This window comes from Gadus macrocephalus, chromosome 5 (genome assembly GCF_031168955.1).
Source record: "Gadus macrocephalus chromosome 5, ASM3116895v1".
Taxonomy (NCBI): Eukaryota; Metazoa; Chordata; class Actinopteri; order Gadiformes; family Gadidae; genus Gadus; species Gadus macrocephalus.
In genome coordinates, this window is record NC_082386.1 from 10,792,706 (window position 1) to 10,812,602 (window position 19,897).

The 19,897-nt window shown below is 47.2% G+C and overlaps 2 protein-coding genes across 2 annotated transcripts in view; one reads left to right on the forward strand and one right to left on the reverse strand.

Moving 5' to 3' along the window:
- LOC132457984 (ryanodine receptor 3-like) overlaps positions 1-11,408 on the reverse strand; it is a 37,123-nt gene extending 25,715 nt beyond the window's left edge. The window contains exon 1 of the mRNA XM_060052411.1: positions 11,361-11,408. Within this exon, the coding sequence (XP_059908394.1) occupies positions 11,361-11,408 (48 nt within the window). The remainder of the gene's footprint in view (positions 1-11,360) is intronic.
- Positions 11,409-13,256: 1,848 nt separating this feature from the next.
- On the forward strand, positions 13,257-19,586 carry angel1 (angel homolog 1 (Drosophila)). The gene is made up of 10 exons (XM_060052210.1): positions 13,257-13,381; positions 13,956-14,699; positions 15,496-15,716; positions 15,839-15,908; positions 16,230-16,678; positions 18,244-18,385; positions 18,528-18,638; positions 18,750-18,783; positions 18,910-19,076; positions 19,207-19,586. Exons 1-10 carry the CDS (start codon positions 13,312-13,314, stop codon positions 19,353-19,355), a joined length of 2,157 nt encoding a protein of 718 aa, XP_059908193.1. The 5' UTR covers positions 13,257-13,311; the 3' UTR covers positions 19,356-19,586.
- The last annotated feature ends 311 nt before the right edge of the window (positions 19,587-19,897 follow it).

The following is a 19,897-nucleotide window of genomic DNA, read 5'->3' on the forward strand; positions in this document are numbered from 1 at the left end:
TCACCGCAATACAGTTATACGTGACTTAAAGACACCCAAGAGAAGGAGGGAAAAGTGTGGGGGTCAGTGACCCCCTGGCCCCGTCTGGCCCCGTCTAGCCCCCTTGCTTGTATTAGCTAGGTTCTTATGACAAATCATAGTGCTCACTGGAGAATGAATCATTGAAATGAACAGGCAACCATTTGGAATTGGTACATTCATGAGCTGTCCCGGAACCACACAAGCAAACAGACTTTGAAGTGAGGGTGTACATCATATCCCTAGCATCCAGTCTGTCGATCGAGCTCACTGGAACCTGCGGGCTAAGGCAAGCCATCACAAAGTGGAGCCATCGTGTTGTTCTTACATAACGTGACATTTTAGAAGCACATTTATGCTCGGCGGTGAGAAAACACAGCTAAAGTGCACCGTCGGAAACGTTTTTTATCAGATGTATAGCCAACTAACCAAGGCTGCCGTGAGTCATTTTGGTTGAGAGAAAGTTTCTTCCAAAGTGGCACATCTTTTGAATGAGTCTGGACGCTATCCAGAAGGCAGATTGAAAAACGTCCACTTTCCTATCCAAGAGGTGCTGAGACGGTTGCCGGGCGCATGGTGGGTAAAGACGACGCTGGTGTTTTCATTGCATCCTGCCGCACCACAGAATCTTCATTTCGGTCCGCCCGTAGCTCTAATGCGAAAAAGAGCCAAGCAAGGGTTTTCAGAGCATTCTGGACTCTTGGCTCTCAATACCTCACCTGGAGATAGAGTGCGAAGGGAGATGAAGGCAGAGAGATAAAAGAGGGAACGGAGCGGGTTGGCCTTAAGATACCTGCTGCGATACATAAATAAAATCATGGCGGGAGAATAGAGGGCTGATGTTCCTTCCATATTTATTTCTTTGTCGGTGAGCGTATGATCTGAGAGGGGGTCGCGTTGGGGGCGCGGGAGCCCCGGGGGCCACGACGTGCCTGGAGAGGGACAATGTGTGTGTTTGCTCTCTTCCCCTCGCTCCTCTCAAAGTAGGCTGATTCACCAAGGGAACGGCGCCTTCTCCAGTGCTGTCAGAGGCCATCACAAGAGCACGGGGAAAGGCCGCCCCTCTGCCACACAATAGATGGGGGTCGCACTAACACAAAAGAACAACGGAGGGAGACGAAGGAGGGAGCGCTCCGACGGGAGAGCCCCACAAACAGGTGCCTCTGTGTTCCCTGCTCCTGGGGCGTCCCTGCGGAGCCCAGCGTTGCTGTCGACTCGGCGCTCGCTCGCCACTGGCTCCGCCATTCAGAAGCCGGGGTGAGAAGCCCATGCGAGTGTGGCAGCGGGGGCCGGGATACACGTCAGGTAGGGTGTTTGGGACCTGGATTAGCACCTAATGACCCGTCTCCAGAAACATGGTCGGTCGAAACAAATGAGGAGCAGTAAAGTTAAACCCCCAGAATTCACAATTTGTAACATTTAAACTAGCTCGTAGCTTAAAACAACCTTGACAAAATCTGTAATTAATGCTGATCGGTAGTGATTTCGTTATTGTTATGAATTATATCACAACCTAGAACCGATTTTTTGTACAAAAAAAAGGCCGGCCAGCTACCTCTCTCTTTGTTTACAAGAATCTGACTATGGAGATTCTAAAGAACCCTCCCACTCACCCAAAGCCCCTCCTACTCACCCTTAGCCCATCCCACTCACCATAAGCCCCTCCCAATCACAGACCAGGCCAACTAATGGTGTGATCCAGATGGCTCGGACACCAGCCTTCCAAGTTGGAATTGTGACGTAATTTCCGGTCTCGGAACACTTATAGCGTTCCCGTTCGACTTTGTGATTGTGTCATGAAATTGGCTAGTCATTGTTTATTGTTAGCTACATTAGCCTCTTTAGCAAACCAGCTCACAAACAAACAACATAACTTTACATTGTAAAGCGCGCACAGCAAGAAAAAATATAATATGGTATTATAAATATAAATTGGTGACCGGAATAAACTAGCAATGTAATCAAGTGTGTAAGAGCATTTAAAATCTAAACAAATACAAAGAAAATAAATCTCTTCACGGGTGCAGCCAATTTTGTTGAGAGCGTCATCACTGCTCTTGGTCTACCCACAGAATTCCGAGAGATGAAGACAAAATTGGGGGCGTGCCTCTGAGGAATGCCGCAAGAAACCTGGGAGAATTCCCGACTTCCGACTCGGAAGGCTGCCGTCCGAGGAATCTGGAACACACCATGAGCTACGCTAGTTCACAACACGTCGTTCTCAGTTAGAGAGGAGTTCAGAACCCAGCTGTACGTACGGAGTCGTATGTATCGTATGTACGGCCGGGCATGCGCCCAACACCTCTTTCAGGTCAACGATTCTGATGAAGGGAATCAGATTGGATGCAGTCACATCCTGACCCAAACCATGTGACACGCCTCAGGAGGGGAGGCGATATCCCACAATGCAACGGTTTCCTCAGCTGTGGCTCTTGACGCGGTGTAGACTCTTGTAGCTCTGCTAATGCCAGCCTGTTGTGCGGGGTCTGTATACAGGAAAACAGGATTACGTTGTCATGCCTTCTGCAACATGTTTGTCCTGGATGATGCGTTCCAGCCCACCAGGTGCTGAAATAACCTGAGAGATCTGGGGAGTGCACTTTGCCCCCCTGGGTTTGTCTTTTAACAGCCAGGGCTGCTGCTGCAGGAGTAAACGCAGTGCTAAGCATTGACTATTACAATTGCATTCCCTGTATACAACAAAGAGAGCTAGGATGCTAGATGCTACACGATGCTAAGTACTTTTTTATGATGAGTGCGTACATTAAGTGTCATCATTTCATTAAGTGTTCATCGAGTTAATCAGGTGTATTTAATAAACTTCCGGCCCAAGTATTTATCAATTAGCTTGTTTTTATATCATGGCTAGGCCTGCTAGTGGTGTGCTTCTTGCAACCACACTTTGGTTGGAAATACAAAAGGTGTTTTGTGCTAAAAGTATAACAGCAGTACGACCTATGAGCCTCTCCGGGTGTCAGTGAGAACAAGAAGAAAGAAAAAAGTCCCATCTCAAGCGGCGACGGGGGAGCGTAGGCAGGTGATAGCGCTACAACTGCACCCTCGCCACGTCAAGCTGCATTAGTATCAGAGGAACCGGAGGAGCGGAACGGGAGGTGAACGGTTCAGTAGTCAAGTGCAGCTGAGCCTTCACCGGGCCGAGGGGGGAGGAGGGAGGAGAGACGAGACAGAAAGAAGGGGGCGAGATGAGGATAGAGGACAGGTGAGAGGAAGAGGAGGGAGAGGAGACGCAGGGGCAGGAAGAGGAGATGAGAGATGGAGAGAGGGGAGAGGAGGAACGGATGTGAGATGAGGGAACGAACATGAAGGAAGAAGGGGAGGTCGGGTTAGGGGATAAGCGAGCGGGAGTTGTCCCATAAAGCTGTGCATCTTAATAATAATATCCCTCACTGCCTATTCATAAGTCAATATAAAGGAACATTCTCTTACATTTTCTGCGCGCTATGGAAGGCTCAAAGTGCCGCATTGAGCCGAAAGTAAAGGACAGGGAATAAAGTGTCTCACTTCCATGAAATTGGGGCACACCACTAAAAAAACCTTTTGTAGGAACATTCAGCTGTCTTAAAAATCCACCCGTGGCATTATAAGTGCTCCATGCCTCTTCTGGCAGCTATTAAGACTTAAAGGCTAATTGTGAGCTGTCAGCTCCGCCCGCCCGTCTAATACAGCCACCGCGCCGAACCGGAACAGAACAGACCCGCACACAGAACAAAACGCAACCAGGGAATAAAACACACCCGCTATATGCTGCAGAGAACGAGAGAGAGAGAGAGAGAGAGAGAGAGAGAGAGAGAGAGAGAGAGAGAGAGAGAGAGAGAGGCAAAACGAAAGGTCAAGCAAGAGGGAGGGAGGTAAGGTGGTGTTGGACCCCTCTCCCTCCTGCAGAGACAGACTTTAGCCTTGGCTGGCTAACTTGCCTCTAAGTGCCGCAGAGTCCCGCCCTCCCCCGCACCCCTGAGGACAGGAGGCAGAATGAGAACTTACTGTTCAAGCAGTGAGTGAGGGGAAGGGAAAGAGTGGCGATGTAATCAAGCAGTTAAAAAGAACCCTGATGAGGCAATTCAAAACGAGCTGGCTTTATGAGGGAGGCATTATTTTGTTTGTGTGTGTGTTTGTGTGTAGTGTGTGTGTGTGTGTGTGTGTGTGTGTGTGTGTGTGTGTGTGTGTGTAGTGTGTGTGTGTGTGTGTGTGTGTGTGTGTGTGTGTGTGTGTGTGTGTGTGTGTGTGTGTGTGTGTGTGTGTGTTGGTGTTTGTATGTGTGTGCAGCCATGTAGCCGTGTAAGCATGTGCGCGGGCTAGCGTGCATGTGTGTGCCTGTATAGCTGAGTGTGCATGCGTGTGCCATGCTCTCACGTGTGTGTCAGTGAGTGTGTGCATGCTTTATGAGCAGCATCCGTCTGTAGCCCGGCCCCCCCACTCAGCATCTCCCTCCATGTGGACCGGGGTTCTCCCGATAATACATTATTTTATTACACACGTCGTTGGCTCTGGGCCCCAGCGAGGCCCGGCTCCTGAGACACGAGGCTCCTTCTGCCATCGCCAGACACCCATGTTGTTAAGGACGTATGAATATTTTATGGGGCGGTGGGATGTGTCCGGGTCGTCAGCGTCCGACTGGGGAGTAATCGTGAGAGATTGACACCCGCCCCGCCAAGTGTGGGTGTCTGCCTGGATTGACTTGTCCAATCACAACATGGTTTTAACGTTGGCTTTTTCATCCCCCTCGGTCACGCGGCGTGCCTCCATTCACCAAAGCATGCTGGGAGAGAGAAACTACAGAAATAAACATAACAATCTAATCACCTGAGCTGCATCTCAGACGGTGAACGCTTGGAAGAAGGCATGCTGGGTAGGCATCGAATCCCACCTTGAAGAACAAGCGTTGCTTACCTAATGTGGAAACAGGTGAAAGGATCACATTCCGGTAGCAACGTGAATGCCCTGACCCAAAAGAGAGGTCTCTAAGATGAATCACTAATGGTGGGCCACCCTTTTCTTTCTATATATTATTTATATTTCTATGTATTCTATGTATGTTTCTGTTTTGCGGTGCAGTGATGTCTGACTCCTGCATCTCTCTTCCTGAACCCCCGGCTCAGAGCTGTCTGTTGCCAAAACGCTAAGCTCTGGTTTATAGAAGGTGGTAACACTGAATATCTGAAATGTGGCATAAACTGATGCTACGCTCAGTTTATGCCTATTTTTATTATTTATATGAACACATGGGCCAGCCTTGTTCTAACAGGTTTTAACTGGCTCACAGTTTGTTTACATTGTTCCATTGCGAAGCAAGCAACTAGGGGATCCCCCAGAGGGTCAAGGGTTTATCACAGCCAGGAAATAATTGATCACCAGGGAAAGCCAGGCCAGGCATGTCAGCATGGCAATGCACGAGAAGACGGAGTAGAGTTTCCAGCAGAGCCGTGCACACAGAGAACAGACACAACAACCTGCCGTCTTGCACAGCACATGACAGGGCAGGTAAAGTGTGTCAGTCCTGAAATAGGTCTGACTACTTTTAGAACCGCTGGACTACATTAGAAGGAACACGGGAGAGAGCACCAAGGTATGTCACAAAAAAAAAGAAAACCTGAAACTAAGATCGCACAGATTGCTATCATTTATCAATAATTCACACATCCAAGGCATAGATTCTACGCTGCATGTGCAGTGCCACGCAACACACCCCCACCTCGCCGGATTAGAGAAGAAGACGCCAAGAGATAAAAACACAAGATTTGAGAAATCAAAGCTGTCTAAAGTGTGCCAGTCAGTAAAACAGACTTCCTGGAGAGAGGAGGTGCTTCCATCCCAGCTCACATTAGATGTTGAAATATTCATGGGCCGGGTGTGTGGATCAATGGGCCGCTCTGACTGCATGCCACTGACATTCCTCAGGAAATTTCTTCATTTGGAGGGCCGGGTCGATACCTCATTACGGCCGCTTCACAACGTCTCGTGTCTGCTGGCCCGGTCCGACACGGCCCCGCGATACCCCTGCCTCCACACACACATCACAGGTCTTATCTTCTCCATCACACGCATGCACATACGCACACACACACACCAATACACACACAAACAAATGGCCATGCTGGGAACAGCGTCCAGCGGAACAATGGACAATGCCCCCTCCTCCTGATTCTCTTCCTCACCACCTCCTCTTCCTCTTTCTTTTTATCTGAAGAGTCGGTTCAATACAACGTATGCAGTGAGATGCAGGGAACGGGGGAGGGGGGGGGGTTGGGGAAGGGGGGGGGTAATCAATAGTCGTAGTATGGATCAATGCCTAAATACAGGCTCACACACGGTGGGGACAAAAGAAGGGGAAAAGCGAGATCAATATCCTAGCTGCCTTTTGCATAGTATGGCAAGTTAGCAGTCAGAGCAATCAAGAAAGGGAGAGAAGTATTCGAGAGGGATGTACAGCCAAATAAATCTATTAGATTCAATGCAGAATGCGTGCCGGGACTTAATCACATTACGAGGTGTCGGGAGAAACCTGAACGTATTTGTACGTAGCGTCGGTCCTCCGAGTGTCTCTGCAGAGGCGGACGTGGGCGATGACATGTGGTGAGAGCCTATGGCAAGAAGCTTGAGGGACACAAGCATCAGAGGAGAAGAACTTAATCCCCTCTGATTCATTCCCTGCAAAGGATCCTCAAGCTACGTATGGTGCACTCGAAAAACTGGCGCCTTGAAGCTCGAAAGACTCCAAAGAGTATGGGTTTCTCTTGACCATCCGGCCACTACTTTTTCACTCGACACACACACAGGCACACCTAATCGTTAGGGCCATCAGTGCCATCATTTGGGTGTCAAGTGGATGTGATGCGTGTCAAACTGAATTCCAATCAGTAGGGGAACAATTTAATGCTAATCTCTAATAATTACATACGAGGCAAAAGCCCGACAGATCGAGGCGCACAAATCAAAACCGAGGCTTGGTTTAGACAGTGGGGGAAAAACTAGGCATAGTTGCCCACTGAAATGATCCAGTGAGATTCTGTTCACTCTTGCAGGGACATGAGGCTCTGAGGAGCTGTTGTTGTTGTTGTTCTTTGGGAAGTACCTTAACGTGCGTCATGTTGCCGACAGTACAAAGAGACGCTAAGAGACGAGCAGAGATGAGAAGGGGAAAGAAGGGATGAGGGTACATTAGATTAGAAAAGAGGAGAAAAGAGGCGAAGAGAAACGAAGGGAGGCCTATTAAGGTAATGAATACAAACTGAGCCAAAGCCCACCTGCAGGGTGCTTGAGGTGTGAAGAATCAACTATTACCCCGGCAACGCAAATAAACAGCCGTCTAATGTTTAGAAGGAAAAAAACTAATTAGTAATTACGTGGTTCACAACAAGAGAGCAATGGTGCAGCTCCATTGTCTTCATGCAGTCTAAGGGTGGCTTGCTGGGACACAAGCTCTGGCTGCAATGGAAGTGGCAGGCGGAGAGACCAGTGTCTCCACATCGCAACCAGCCCGCCACTGCCACAGTGAATTAGTCAGCCTCTCCAGCATCTCTGTACTCGCACTCTACCTGCTGATGGAGCGCCAGACTTTGATATCACCCTAACAGGGAATCAAACAACAAAGAGGGACTTTTCATCTTTGCGTGCGTGTGTGGCTGCGTGCGTGCCTACGTGCATGCGCACCACTGTGTACGTATTAGGTCTATGTTACGGCGTAAATAAGACTGGGTAGGTGTGTGTGTGTAAGACAAGAATCAGAGAAAGAGAGAGCAAAATGGGAGGGAGAGTGAGAGGGAGCCATTGATGTTCCTTGCTGATCAAATCACTTGCGCCTCCCCAAGAGCAAACACAGACCCTCGCAGGGTCACATGTCTGCTAATGAGTAGCATCCTATCAGAGCGGATGTCCCCATCAGACACAGCCAAGGGGTGCGATTCAGCGACGCCCAGGCCGCCACACACACCTTTCCTTTGGTACCCACTCCACCAGCTCTCCATCCTCCTTCATCCTATTCCTCTCTTCTCTTTCTCTCTCTCTCTCTCTTTGTATCAAGTCCTCTGATCTCCACTGGCACACAATACAGAGGGACGACAAGAGACTCATTCTGTGCAAATGATTCAGGGATAATTGCGACAAGCCTGCTGCCACCATCGCCATAGAGATGTGGTATCAGTGAGTGATCGTTTAGTATCAGTTATCCCCTCCTCCACAGCGATGATTATTTTAAGTTACTGACTGGCGCCGGAGCCTTTTGACACTTCTTCGTGTCTTCTAACTGAGAACACGCGAGGAAAGGAGGGTGGATACTGCTCGCCTTATGAGGAGCTACTTGCTGCAACAGAGACGATGTGGCGTTAAGTGAGAGAACAGGATGAGGAGGGAGGCGTCAGATTGGAGACCACCCCCCCTCCCTTCCCCCCCTGCTCCATCAGCGGCTGTTCCTGTCTTCCTGTAACATGAAATTACACAGTGAGAAATCCTCCTTTACACTCTCTAACCCTTTCTCCCACCCACCTCATCTCTCTCACCCTATCTTTCTCTTTCTGTTTTATAGAATGCAGTGTCCCTCTCTCTCTCTCTCTCTCTCTCTCTCTCTCTCTCTTTATTTTGCTCTCTCTTTCCCTATCTCTCTCTCTCTTTTTTATAGAATGCAGTTAGTCCACTGGGGGCAATTTTGGCTACCTCTCCAGGGAAATTACTTTTTGTAGTTGCTATAGAAAAGGCAGTTTGTGAACCGCTTTATCAAGCATCTTGGTTCCAATAACAAGAAGCATCTTGAAGTCAGCAAGAAACATTGCTTCTACATAACCTTAAAGCCTGTTTTCTACTAAGTGGCACCAATGGAAAGGTAACATTGGTAAGAGGAAGAAGTGGAAGTGTGTGTGACAATGGCTTTGTGTGTGTGGGGCTTTGACTGTGTGTGAATGTTTGTGAGACTGTGAATGTCAGATGTGTCAGTGTGTGTCTGTGTGTGTGTGTGTGTGTGTGTGTGTGTGTGTGTGTGTGTGTGCATGTGCGAGCATGTCTGTGTGTGTGTGTTCGTGTGTGTGTGTGTGTGTGTGTGTGCGTGTGTGCGTGTCTGTGTGTGAGCATGTCTGTTTGTGTGAGTGTGTCTATGTGCGTTTAAGCGTGTCTGTGTGTGTGCGTATGTGTGTGTGCATGTGTGTGCGTGTGTGTGAGCGTGGCTATATGTGGGTGTGTGAGTGTGTCTGTTTGTGTGTGAGTGTATCTGTGTGTGTGTGCGAGTGTGCCTGTGTGTGTGTGAGTGTGTGTGTGTGTGTGTGTGTGTGTGTGTGTGTGTGTGTGTGTGTGTGTGTGTGTATGTGTGTGTGAGAGTGTCTGTGTGTGTGTGAGCGTGTCTGTGTGTGTGTGTGTGTGTGTGTGTGTGTGTGTGTGTGTGTGTGTGAGTGTATCTGTGTGTGTGTGCGAGTGTGCCTGTGTGTGTGTGTGTGTGTGTGTGTGTGTGTGTGTGTGTGTGTGTGTGTGTGTGTGTGTGTGTGTGTGTGTGTGTGTGTGTGTGTGTGTGTGTGTGTGTGTGTGTGAGCGTGTCTGTGTGTGTGTGAGCCTCGCTCTGTGTGTCAGCGGCGCTACACACTGGTTGAGTAGTGGAGCTGCGCCTTGCTTGGCCTGATGAATAATTTCTGCACTGAGCGCGCTGTGGTGTGTCTGGTGCAGCCTGACTGCACCACACCGCCTACATTTGCATTCAACAGACGCGCACACACACCCTCATACCAATGCACATTGGCACATACTCACACCTACTCACACATACTACACAATCCCATTCACACATGTAAACACAGGAACGCACGCATGTGCAGATGTGCACGCACACACACGCACACACGCACACACACACACACACACACAAACACACACGTGCATGCGCACATGCATACGCGCACGCATACACCAGTATATCAATGCCTGTTGTACTGTACCACCTCCCTACAGCATCCAATCCAGACAGCTGCTTTCCTGTGTGGAGCAATGCAACAAGCGTCTCCGATCCTTAAAGCAACAGTACCTTCTTATTATCAAATCCAATTACAGATTCCAGGGAAAAGCAACAAACAAACATCCACAGTGAAAGCCACGCCAGTTTTAACACCGTGACACTCTACAGACAAAAGGTGTGCCATTTGAAATCCTCTTGGAGTTTGGCTTCTCTGGAACGTGATTAGCGACTAGAATGGGATTTTAAGCTCCGGTTCAGAACGGTGAAGTGGGGGTGCTGAAAAGGCAGCCCGGAATCGGGGGGAGTGGGCATGCTGATGTGTTGACCTCTAATGGCGGCGAAATCAAAGCAGATAAGAGTTTGCAGGACCGCTGGAGAGGAGCCAGTGGCCAGCAGAGATGAATGTTAACTACAACATGCATCCGTTACCCAGCCATGTCGATTAGGGGTGCAATCTTGACTTTAGATACTGGACTGCTGTTTCATTTGTGACATAAAAAAAATCTGTTCGCTGTTGTCTTTGTTGTCTGTTGCTGTCGAGGCCATTGGTGTCGATAAAATATCGACTTTATAAAAAATAAATAAACAAGGGGATGTTTTGAAAGTTGGACCCAGATACTTTTGCAGTGCTATTGTCAAAAACCACAATACATGTCTTAGTATCTTAGGGAGTAAATGTCTTCCATATAGCTATCTAGATGGGAGGGGAGGGGGTCTATACATGCATGATATGTCACCACAATATTATTGTCTATAGAAAGCTCAGTTCAGTAGAAAGCTCAGCTCAGTAATTCAGTTCACACAGATTTGGAGCCATTCAATGGCCAATTAGGCAGCCTCAAATTAAACCATCAGTTATACTCTTGGGTGGGAAAATTCTATGACATACAAGTCAGCAGAGACCACGTACATTTACAGCTGCATCCTGTGCAACTCACTACAAACAACACACGTATAACACAGTCAACCTGCCAGACACCTTTCAGCTCCCAATGAGCAATGTCCCTAAACATAATGCATGCATTAATAATATACTGCGTTTAACACCTGGTCTACAAAGGCAACGCTAAGTCGCCAAATTAAAAAAACGGATCATGAACTTAATTTAAAAGGGACTGCAGACTCCTAGACTACCCCCCTCCCACACTACAAAAAAAACCAAGCTAGGTATCAGTAAGCCACGCTCTTAAACAATGGGGGTAGCCCACTACCGGAGCCACCAAGAGGTCCGCAGGATACACCGGCGTATCCCAAATAATCAAGCAGATCCAACCCTCCACACTTCCAGCCATGTGAGCCAGAGTAGCAGACAGCTCGCGTCATGAAGTGGCTCCGGCAGCAAGCCCCTCCGGTCGCCGCCAATCACCGCGTACCGGCGCCGGGTAAATGTACTCACGGTCCTGAGGAACTGTATCTCATCCTCTCCTTCCCCGCCTTCAGTCATGGCTGATGAAGAGCCTCTTCGGAGACTCTGGAAGCCTCCACTGTCGGCTCGCAGCACAGCGCGGCTGCTCCTCTCTCTCTGGTCTTGTCGATATTAGCATATAGAGCTAATCCACGGCGAATGTAAAAGGGGGAGCCGGAGCAAAAAAAACTACTGCAGCCCAGTCACTCACGCTCGCTCACTGGCGACTGCCCGGAGGAGGCAGTGTGTGTGTGTGTGTGTGTGTGTGTGTGTGTGTGTGTGTGTGTGTGTGTGTGTGTGTGTGTGTGTGTGTGTGTGTGTGTGTGTGTGTGTGTGTGTGTGTGTGTGTGTGTGTGTGTGTGTGCGTGCGTGCGTGCGTGCGTGCGCGTGTGTGTGTGTGAGAGCATCGCTGAGATGCTGCTGCTGGAGCAAATGGGGGACAGTGTGTTGATCTCGAGCAGGGTCGTGCGGTGGGAGAAGCACGCCGGTGGGGTCTAGTCTCAGTCTTCACTCGATATACATGACATGTTGAAGAAATTACTTTATCAGATCTTTTGAGATGTGATTAAACTGATGTTTACCCATGTGAGAGAGTTTCTGTGTGTGTGTGTGTGCGTGTGTGTGTGTGTGTGTGTGTGTGTGTGTGTGTGTGTGTGTGTGTGTGTGTGTGTGTGTGTGTGTGTGTGTGTGTGTGTGTGTGCGTGTGTGTGTGTGTGTGTGTGTGTGTGTGTGTGTGTGTGTTATGTTCTCCTAGTAAACCGGGGGGATCTTTTAGGAAATGCCAATTCGACCATTCCATCCTCCTCATCTTCTCCAGGGAAAGCAGAGACATTCCAGTACGTTCCTCAGTTCAGCACCCTGGTCAGCTCCAGTCACGTGCTTGTTGTTAACCAAGCGTTAATGACATCCCATCATACGGATCATTTGATCAGGATTTCTTTATTCGCATCATCTTGCGGTTGTCTGCCATGCATTGTTTTCGACCCATCCAGCCCGAAAAGCGCCAAAGAAGAGTATTGACTAGAATTTAGTAGCCTACAGACCACGTATGGTGCTATACATTGATGACACGTTCTTAATAGATTTATTTAAATGATGATAGCTGACTGTGGTAAATTAAATATCTCCACCAATGTCTTACAAAACATACATACAAAAAGGTCCGAAAGTGGATCCTATCATCGCCTTTCTCTCATGAACCCACGATATATTCTACGTAGGCCTACGCTAGTTGCACTGTGAGGTCCGCGTGTCCAATGTATTCAATGTATGCATCTTTGTTTTTGTTATTGTATTCTGCAGGTTATATTTATTCTACGGTATGTCGTATATCATAATGTAATTGATTCAAATGAGCATTCATTTAAAATGAAAAAAATGTTTGATGCAGTAGATATATATTATTATCAAATGCTGCCCTCTAGTGTTCAAAGACTATGTAAACCAGAGTAAAAAAATTGGTTTATTTATTATTATTATATTCTATTACTTATTATTTATCATTTAGTTACGAGTGTTTCATATTGTTGTATTATTTTCCAAAATAACAATAGTTGCCAACTTTGAGCAAGTAAAGGAGACACTTTGACTAAATGAACGCACTTTTCACTTGTCGTCTGTATTTTTTTTATCTATTCATTTATTCGTATTTCTATTATTTTTCTCTCCCCATCGCATTTGTGTGAATTTGAGACAACCGCCACCTCCCTGATAACTCCACAGGTCAAGATGCCCACAGGCTACACCCCAATTGAGACAGATGTCAAGAGGAAAGGAACACTCATGGGATCTATCAGCTAAATGTGCCTGGAATATATAAAGGCGTATGCCCACTTACATGGCCCACTCTGCACGTGTACCTGTACTACCCCAGTCTGCCACCAGTTCCCCACCTCACCTGCGCGTCAACGCTTGTGCGCAGTAGCCGAAAAGGGGAGAAAGCATGATTGGCAGCGTGTTGTTTTATGGGCTTTATCCATTAGCCCGGTATTTGTCGTCGGGTCGATCCTCAGGTTGGTTGCTTGGTGTTGCACTTGTGGGTTTCTATTCTTAACATATATGTTCAACTTTTGGTAGGAGGCGTTCAGAATAGATTAGCTAACAGCAGCACATGAGCCGTGATGGAGTGTTGTCATGGGTGTGATGTAATTGAGAGTTACTTCAGTGATGACCATAGGGTCTGAGCAGTGCTTTCGCTTTATATTCAAGCAGCTTTTATCTGTTAGGCGGTGGCTGGTATCGCATTGCGTTCTCTGCTCGTCTATATTTAGAAGCATTAGCAGCTCCTGCATGTTTCTCCATTACAAACTTAGTAGTGTAGTTGCGTCAAATAGCACGTGTGAATTTTTCGGTCGAAGGCCGGTTGAATTATATAATTCGTGTTTTAGCAACCAATGATGTTGACTTTTACGACCAAAAATAACAGAGTGTGCGTCTATATGCAGTCAGTGTCTCTTTATTTTATGTGGCCGATACTTGCCTGTGTAGGCCTAGGCCAGTGTTTAAACGTGGTCCAAATATTGTGAACAATGTATTTCCTATATGAAGAATAATTACTCTCACATTTTCCTGCTTTTTACCTTCCAGAAATCACAAAACCTGGTATTTCCGGGTCTTGTATCACTGGCAAGCAGGCATGTGAAGGCCCTGACGTGCCACCAAGCAGCAGTATGAAGGTGGAAAAACAGGAATATGCACAGGAAGACCAGGGGTATCAAGGTACGACCATAAATGGAGAACAGCCCAAAACTGGGCTACATGGAAAACTTGAGATGGCGGAAAAGATGCAGAGTGTAGGGACGGGTAAAGAAATGCTCTTGGACCATTGGGATCTCCCGCTCCAACACACGCAAGCGAAAACACACCTGCACCACCAGGTCTTTGATCTGAATCTGAATGAAGTCAAGCCAGCCCAGACCTCAAGCTCGGCGCAGCACCCCGATGCGTTGATTGAGGATACCTCGACTCAAGTCATTACAGAAGGCCGTACCGTTCCAGTTGAATCACTCACACCTGCTGGCCTTGAGGAGCCTGAGGTCCCAGAAGTCCAGGCGCCATTTCCAATCCGGGAATGCTGGGATGGATACACAGAAAACATGTTGGATAGAACGGAGAAGTGTGTGTTGGACCTACGGTCCCTGCTCTCAGCCGTTCAGAACCACAGCGCCGACGAGCGGCAGGAGGAGACGGAGCCAGAGGAGAGCTGGGGTCCCCAGACCTGTTGGCACATACCCACAGGTCCAGGCCTGGCAGACGTGGCTCGCTGCCCGCTGTTGGAGTTCCCCTCCATGAGCTACTACCCCCCATGCCAGCACACACAGCCTTTAGAGGGTGAGCTAAACATGTCGTTTCATTTGTGGTTTTGTAGCAATAACTGTATTTTGTTCCACATTTGTTTAATCTCAATCTTTGTTTAAAGGGGGAATGTGTAAAATGCTGTACCGTCATGTCTCTTGTTGGAGAAGTGTACCCAGTGTTGAAATAAAAATAATGCTTAGTTAAAGGCACCCAGTGCAACTTTCGAGGCTTAAAAATAAACATTCAATTTCTAGTCTTTTTTACACGTAGTAAGTTTCAATAACTCCATACCATTACATACCGACATTTAAGCAGCAAAGATGAGACGTCGTTGTGTGGTGAGAACTGATACAAAATCGATAACAACAACAATTTCGCCATTTCTTTATTTTTTGTAACCTACAATAAATAAAGCAGGCTTCCAGTCAATGGAAAAATGGCTTCTCCCCACCGGCGATTGTTGTTGTTTACGATTTTCTATCAGTTCTCACCACACAACGACGTCTCATCTTTGCTCCTTGAATGTCGATATGTAATGGTATGGAGTTATTGAAACTTACTACGTGTAAAAAAGACTAGAAATTGAATGTTTATTTTTCATTGAATGTTTACATAAAGTTGCACTGGGTGCCTTTAAGGTGAAGCTTGAGATAATAGCTGAGATTAAATTTTATACTAGAATCATGTTAATCCCAATAAATTCAATCCCCTCCGCATATGAAATGTAATGTACTAATGACTGCACATTCCACAATGACTTGTGTACTAAAAGGAAAATTAAAGTAATACTTCACCCTTGGTTTATGTGTGTACCTGCCTTCTCCCACAGTGGTTTGGAGAGTCTGGGAGGAAGTGAACGCGGGCCACACAACAGCAGTGGATCCTGTTCAGTGTGCCTCTTTTGACTTCAGCGTCATGTCCTACAACATCCTGTCCCAGGACCTTCTGGAAGCCCACCAGGAGCTGTACTCCCACTGTCCACTAGAGGGGCTGGACTGGAGCAACCGCTACCCACTGCTCCAACAGGAAATCCTTAAATGGTTGCCGGACGTATGTGGGGCTGAACCTTTTCATTAGTCATTTAATAATAAGTCATTTCAGAGCTACCATTTTGTTTTACGTCTAATTGGTGGGCAGCAAGCAACCGATGGTGCCGTTTATCCCTTGTGTAGATCATGTGTCTCCAAGAGGTCCAGGAGAACCACTACAAGGAGGAACTGCACCCCTTCCTCGCCGAGATAGGTCCGTCAGAGAGGCTGTTGTGCTTTATCTGTCGTTTTGTAGTTTGTCGCTTTGTTGTTTTTTTGTAGGGTTTGGAAGAATTTGTTCTTCGCAATTTACAGATCTATTGGTGGATAATGATTTAATTGTTGAATAAGTATTTGATCCTATTTTATTTGTTTGTGCATGTTTTTAAATCAAGGTGGTTTCAGTTTTGAGACAAAATGGCTCAATTCTTATCAATTCTTATAAAATGCTTTATCAGTTGATAAACAAATATCAAGGCCCCTGGTTGACAAAGTGAACATAATGCCATAAAACCATTAATCTCTCGGACCACAGGCTATAAATGTGTGTACAAGCGGCGAACTGGGACCAAGACGGATGGCTGTGCTACCTGTTACCGCGGCGACCGCTTCTCTGAGGTCTCAGCCACCAGTCTGGAGTTCTTCCGGCCAGAATCTGAGCTCCTGGACCGGGACAACGTGGGCATTGCTCTGCTGCTCCAGCCCGTCCTCCCCTCGGGGTCGTCTGAGGGGCCCATCAAAGCCCCTTCATGTATCTGCGTGGCCAACACTCACCTGCTGTTCAACCCCCGGAGGGGCGACGTGAAGCTGGCCCAGCTGGCCATCATGCTGGCAGAGATCCACGCCCTGGTCAAGGCCAGCAAGAGCAGAGGTCAGCGATGCAGTGCCATCTTGTGCGGGGACTTCAACGCTGTTCCCCGTATGCCCCTGTATCAGCTCATCACCTCGGGCCAGCTCCACTACCACGGCCTCCCTGCCTGGATGGTGAGGAGAACACTTTATAGAGTTGTATGATACCGGTATCGGTATCCTCCGATACTGTCTAATATGCGGCGAGAATGAGCGTATCGTGCGTTTGAGCTACTAGTAGTTCCAATGCTAGATGCTGTATCGGTATATACGCTGCTATCGGCCGAGACACAAGTTCAGGAGTCAGTATCTCTAACACTAACCCTAATGACAGTAGCGTACCGTGGGGTTTAAGTCACCGCCTTCAGTAATGACCTCCACCAACGGCCAACCCCCAAACACTCAGACATGCACACAAATGTCATATTAGGTGCCAACACAGCCACAATATGCGCTACTGCATAACATTCACACCAAGACAGTTGATCTTCAGCAACAACAGCGCACACGCACACCACTTTGCGTTACCGCAGAGCTAGAGTAATGCAGCATCACCATCAGATCTTTCCTTATGTCACTCCGCAACCAGATTGCACATCACACACATGACACAAAAACAAGTGTTCACAGTTATTGTTATTTTCACCGGATGCTTTCGCAACTTCAACGGATTCAATAAAGTAGCCCATAGCGACAATATTACAAGTGCAACGCCAGTTCATTAACAAAAATGAAACATACAAGTAGGCCTTTATGCCACATATTTTACAACAGCTATTCCAGCCAGAATATTAAGCCCACAGGAGTAGTACCACAACAACATTATCGTGCCTACACAGTGCAAAGTAAAACTCACCCATCAACCATGGCCTGATGTTTTAAAGCTGCCTTGGTGAAGCTGTTCAGACTGCTAAATACGGCACTGTTCCATTTTCCCTCACTGATGTTGAACAGCAAATACGGCCAGTAGAATAGCTTGTTCTGAACGGTGCTAGCCGTTAGCCAGTCATAGCGGCTGTAGTTGCACTCTGTAAAAGTGCCGCACAAAACCTTTTACCGGCCTGGGTCAGCCCATCCAGCTTTGGTGTATGTCTTCCTCTTGAAATTAAATCTGTCTTCTCTCAAAACGATCGCCTTGAAAAAGGCAGACGAAGGAGATCAGAAACAGGATCGCTAGGAGCTGTGAAGGCGGTGGCCATAGTAGTTCACTATCAACTCTGTACCGCCAACGATTCAAAATTCGCTGATGACATCACCGGGGGCCAGCGCCGGCATATTGCTGGGCCCTGGGGCCGTTCTATTACTACACATCAACATTTGATTGGCTGATTACACATGTCAGTCAACTTTATTAACCAATGGGAGGTGGCAGCTTCAGCGAAAGGCTAGCAATACTTTTAGTGCTGGCCCCGCTGGTCCATGTAACCAAGCTGTGATCCATGTAACCAAGCTGTGATGAAAAAAATATGGAATTAAGATGCGTTCAGACACAAATTAATGTAATTTAAAAAAAAATAATGTATATATATTATTTAGATTTTGACAGGGCCAGCAGAGAAGGCCCTGCTGGCCCTGAAGGCCCACTACTGCCTAATGATCAATGCTATCATGGTACTCCCAACACCCGGAAAATAGTCCCATATGAATGAATAGCGTCCATGAAGGAACTTATTTTTCTAACTTTGCTTTGTGTGTGGTAGGTGTCTGGTGTGGAGGATCTGTCGTACAAAGCCAATCCCTACAAACTTTATGCCCCGCTGTGGCACAGCTCCCTGGGGGTCACAGGCATGTGCCAGTACACTCCCAGCCAGGATGAGTGTGAACACCACAACAACAAAGACGGTGTGTCTTTTCGTGAACTCTGTAGAACACAACACTGGATCGTGATTCATCCTGTTGACACTCTAATTGAACAACTTATTCTTGTTGATGGCGGGCGGAAATGTCAGTTTCTAACTTGCTTGAATTTCTAATCCCTGTTCAGGCAAGCTTCAATACAGCCATGCCTTTCTTCTGCAGCTGCGTCTCTGCCAAGCTGCGTGTGTGAGGCCTGCTGACCTGATATTCATTCCTGACGTGACTGACAATACCCCAGGTCTGACCAGTCACTGACTTCTCTTAAACAGAATCACGTGTATTATCATCTCCACCTCCTTCGTAATCACTACGTTTCTCCCCCTGCCCACCCCCATTTTATTTTCCATAGTTAACTCTGAGATGAACTTCCCTCACGCTCCAAGGTAGGTTGAGAAAACAATGTCCAAAAACGTCCATGATCTATAGATAAATGCTGTGTGTTTAGTGTTGTAAAAATGTATTAAAACGATAATGGTAAACGGATGAGTGATGCATCTACTCTACCCCAGCATGGGTCCCACCATCTGCCACGGGCTGGGCCTGAGCTCCGTCTACAAGCACGTCCTCCCAGGTTTGGGCCAACCAGAGGTCACCACCCTGCACTCTGAAGCAGGCGCCACAGTCGACTACATCTTCTACACCCCCAGACGGGATCCTCCATCAGGCGATCCAAAAGGTGCGCTTCCATGTGAATTATAACGGCTTCCGTAGTTGTCATCATCTTGAGCAACTAAAAATATACTGAAAGTGTAAATCGATATGAGGGTAATAATAACAGTTAATTGAGATTTTTTCGTTTTTTTCAGGTTTTGGATCGCTTCTCGGCGGAAGCCTTGAGCTGACTGGCTATCTCTCCCTCCTGTCTGAGGCGGACCTGTGGTCCATGGCGGGCCTGCCCAATCAGCATTTCCCCTCGGACCATCTCAGCCTCTTGGCCAGATTCAAGGCCTGGTAGTAATGCTGGCACCACAGCAGGAGGAAGCATGCTGGAGGGAATATGGTTCAAATATATTGTTTTGCTTCAAAGGGCCTAGAGGGGTATACCTCTCCTTCTCTTACAGATGTTTTATTTTTTTAATAATGTTTTCTAGTTTTCTACAAGTTCATACTATTGCATGATTTAATTTCTGAGTCCTTGATTTATTTGCTTTTAGTTCCCCCAGTTTATATGGTTATATATATATATATATATATAAAAAAACATTATTAATTTTTGGGGGAATTCATACGGTTTTCTTTCATTAATGTTAATTCACTACTTGGATGCAAGCAAATGTAAATTGTATCAAAGGAAAAAATAAAGTGTTTGAATGTATCTGCTACCATTCAATGGATCAGTCTTTATTGAATCACCCCTAGACATACTTTAACTGCATGTCTAGGGCTATCTTCCTCCTAATTAACGTGTGTGTGTGTGTGTGTGTGTGTGTGTGTGTGTGTGTGTGTGTGTGTGTGTGTGTGTGTGTGTGATGAGGATTTGGCCCTTGTCTCTTAGCA

Coding starts and splice junctions, on each gene's coding strand:
- angel1 (XM_060052210.1), top strand. CDS start 13,312: ATGATTGGCAGCGTGTTGTTTTATGGGCTTTATCCATTAGCCCGGTAT. Junction 13,382..13,955: donor GTCGTCGGGTCGATCCTCAG/GTTGGTTGCTTG, acceptor TTTACCTTCCAG/AAATCACAAAACCTGGTATT. Junction 15,909..16,229: donor CCCCTTCCTCGCCGAGATAG/GTCCGTCAGAGA, acceptor CTCGGACCACAG/GCTATAAATGTGTGTACAAG.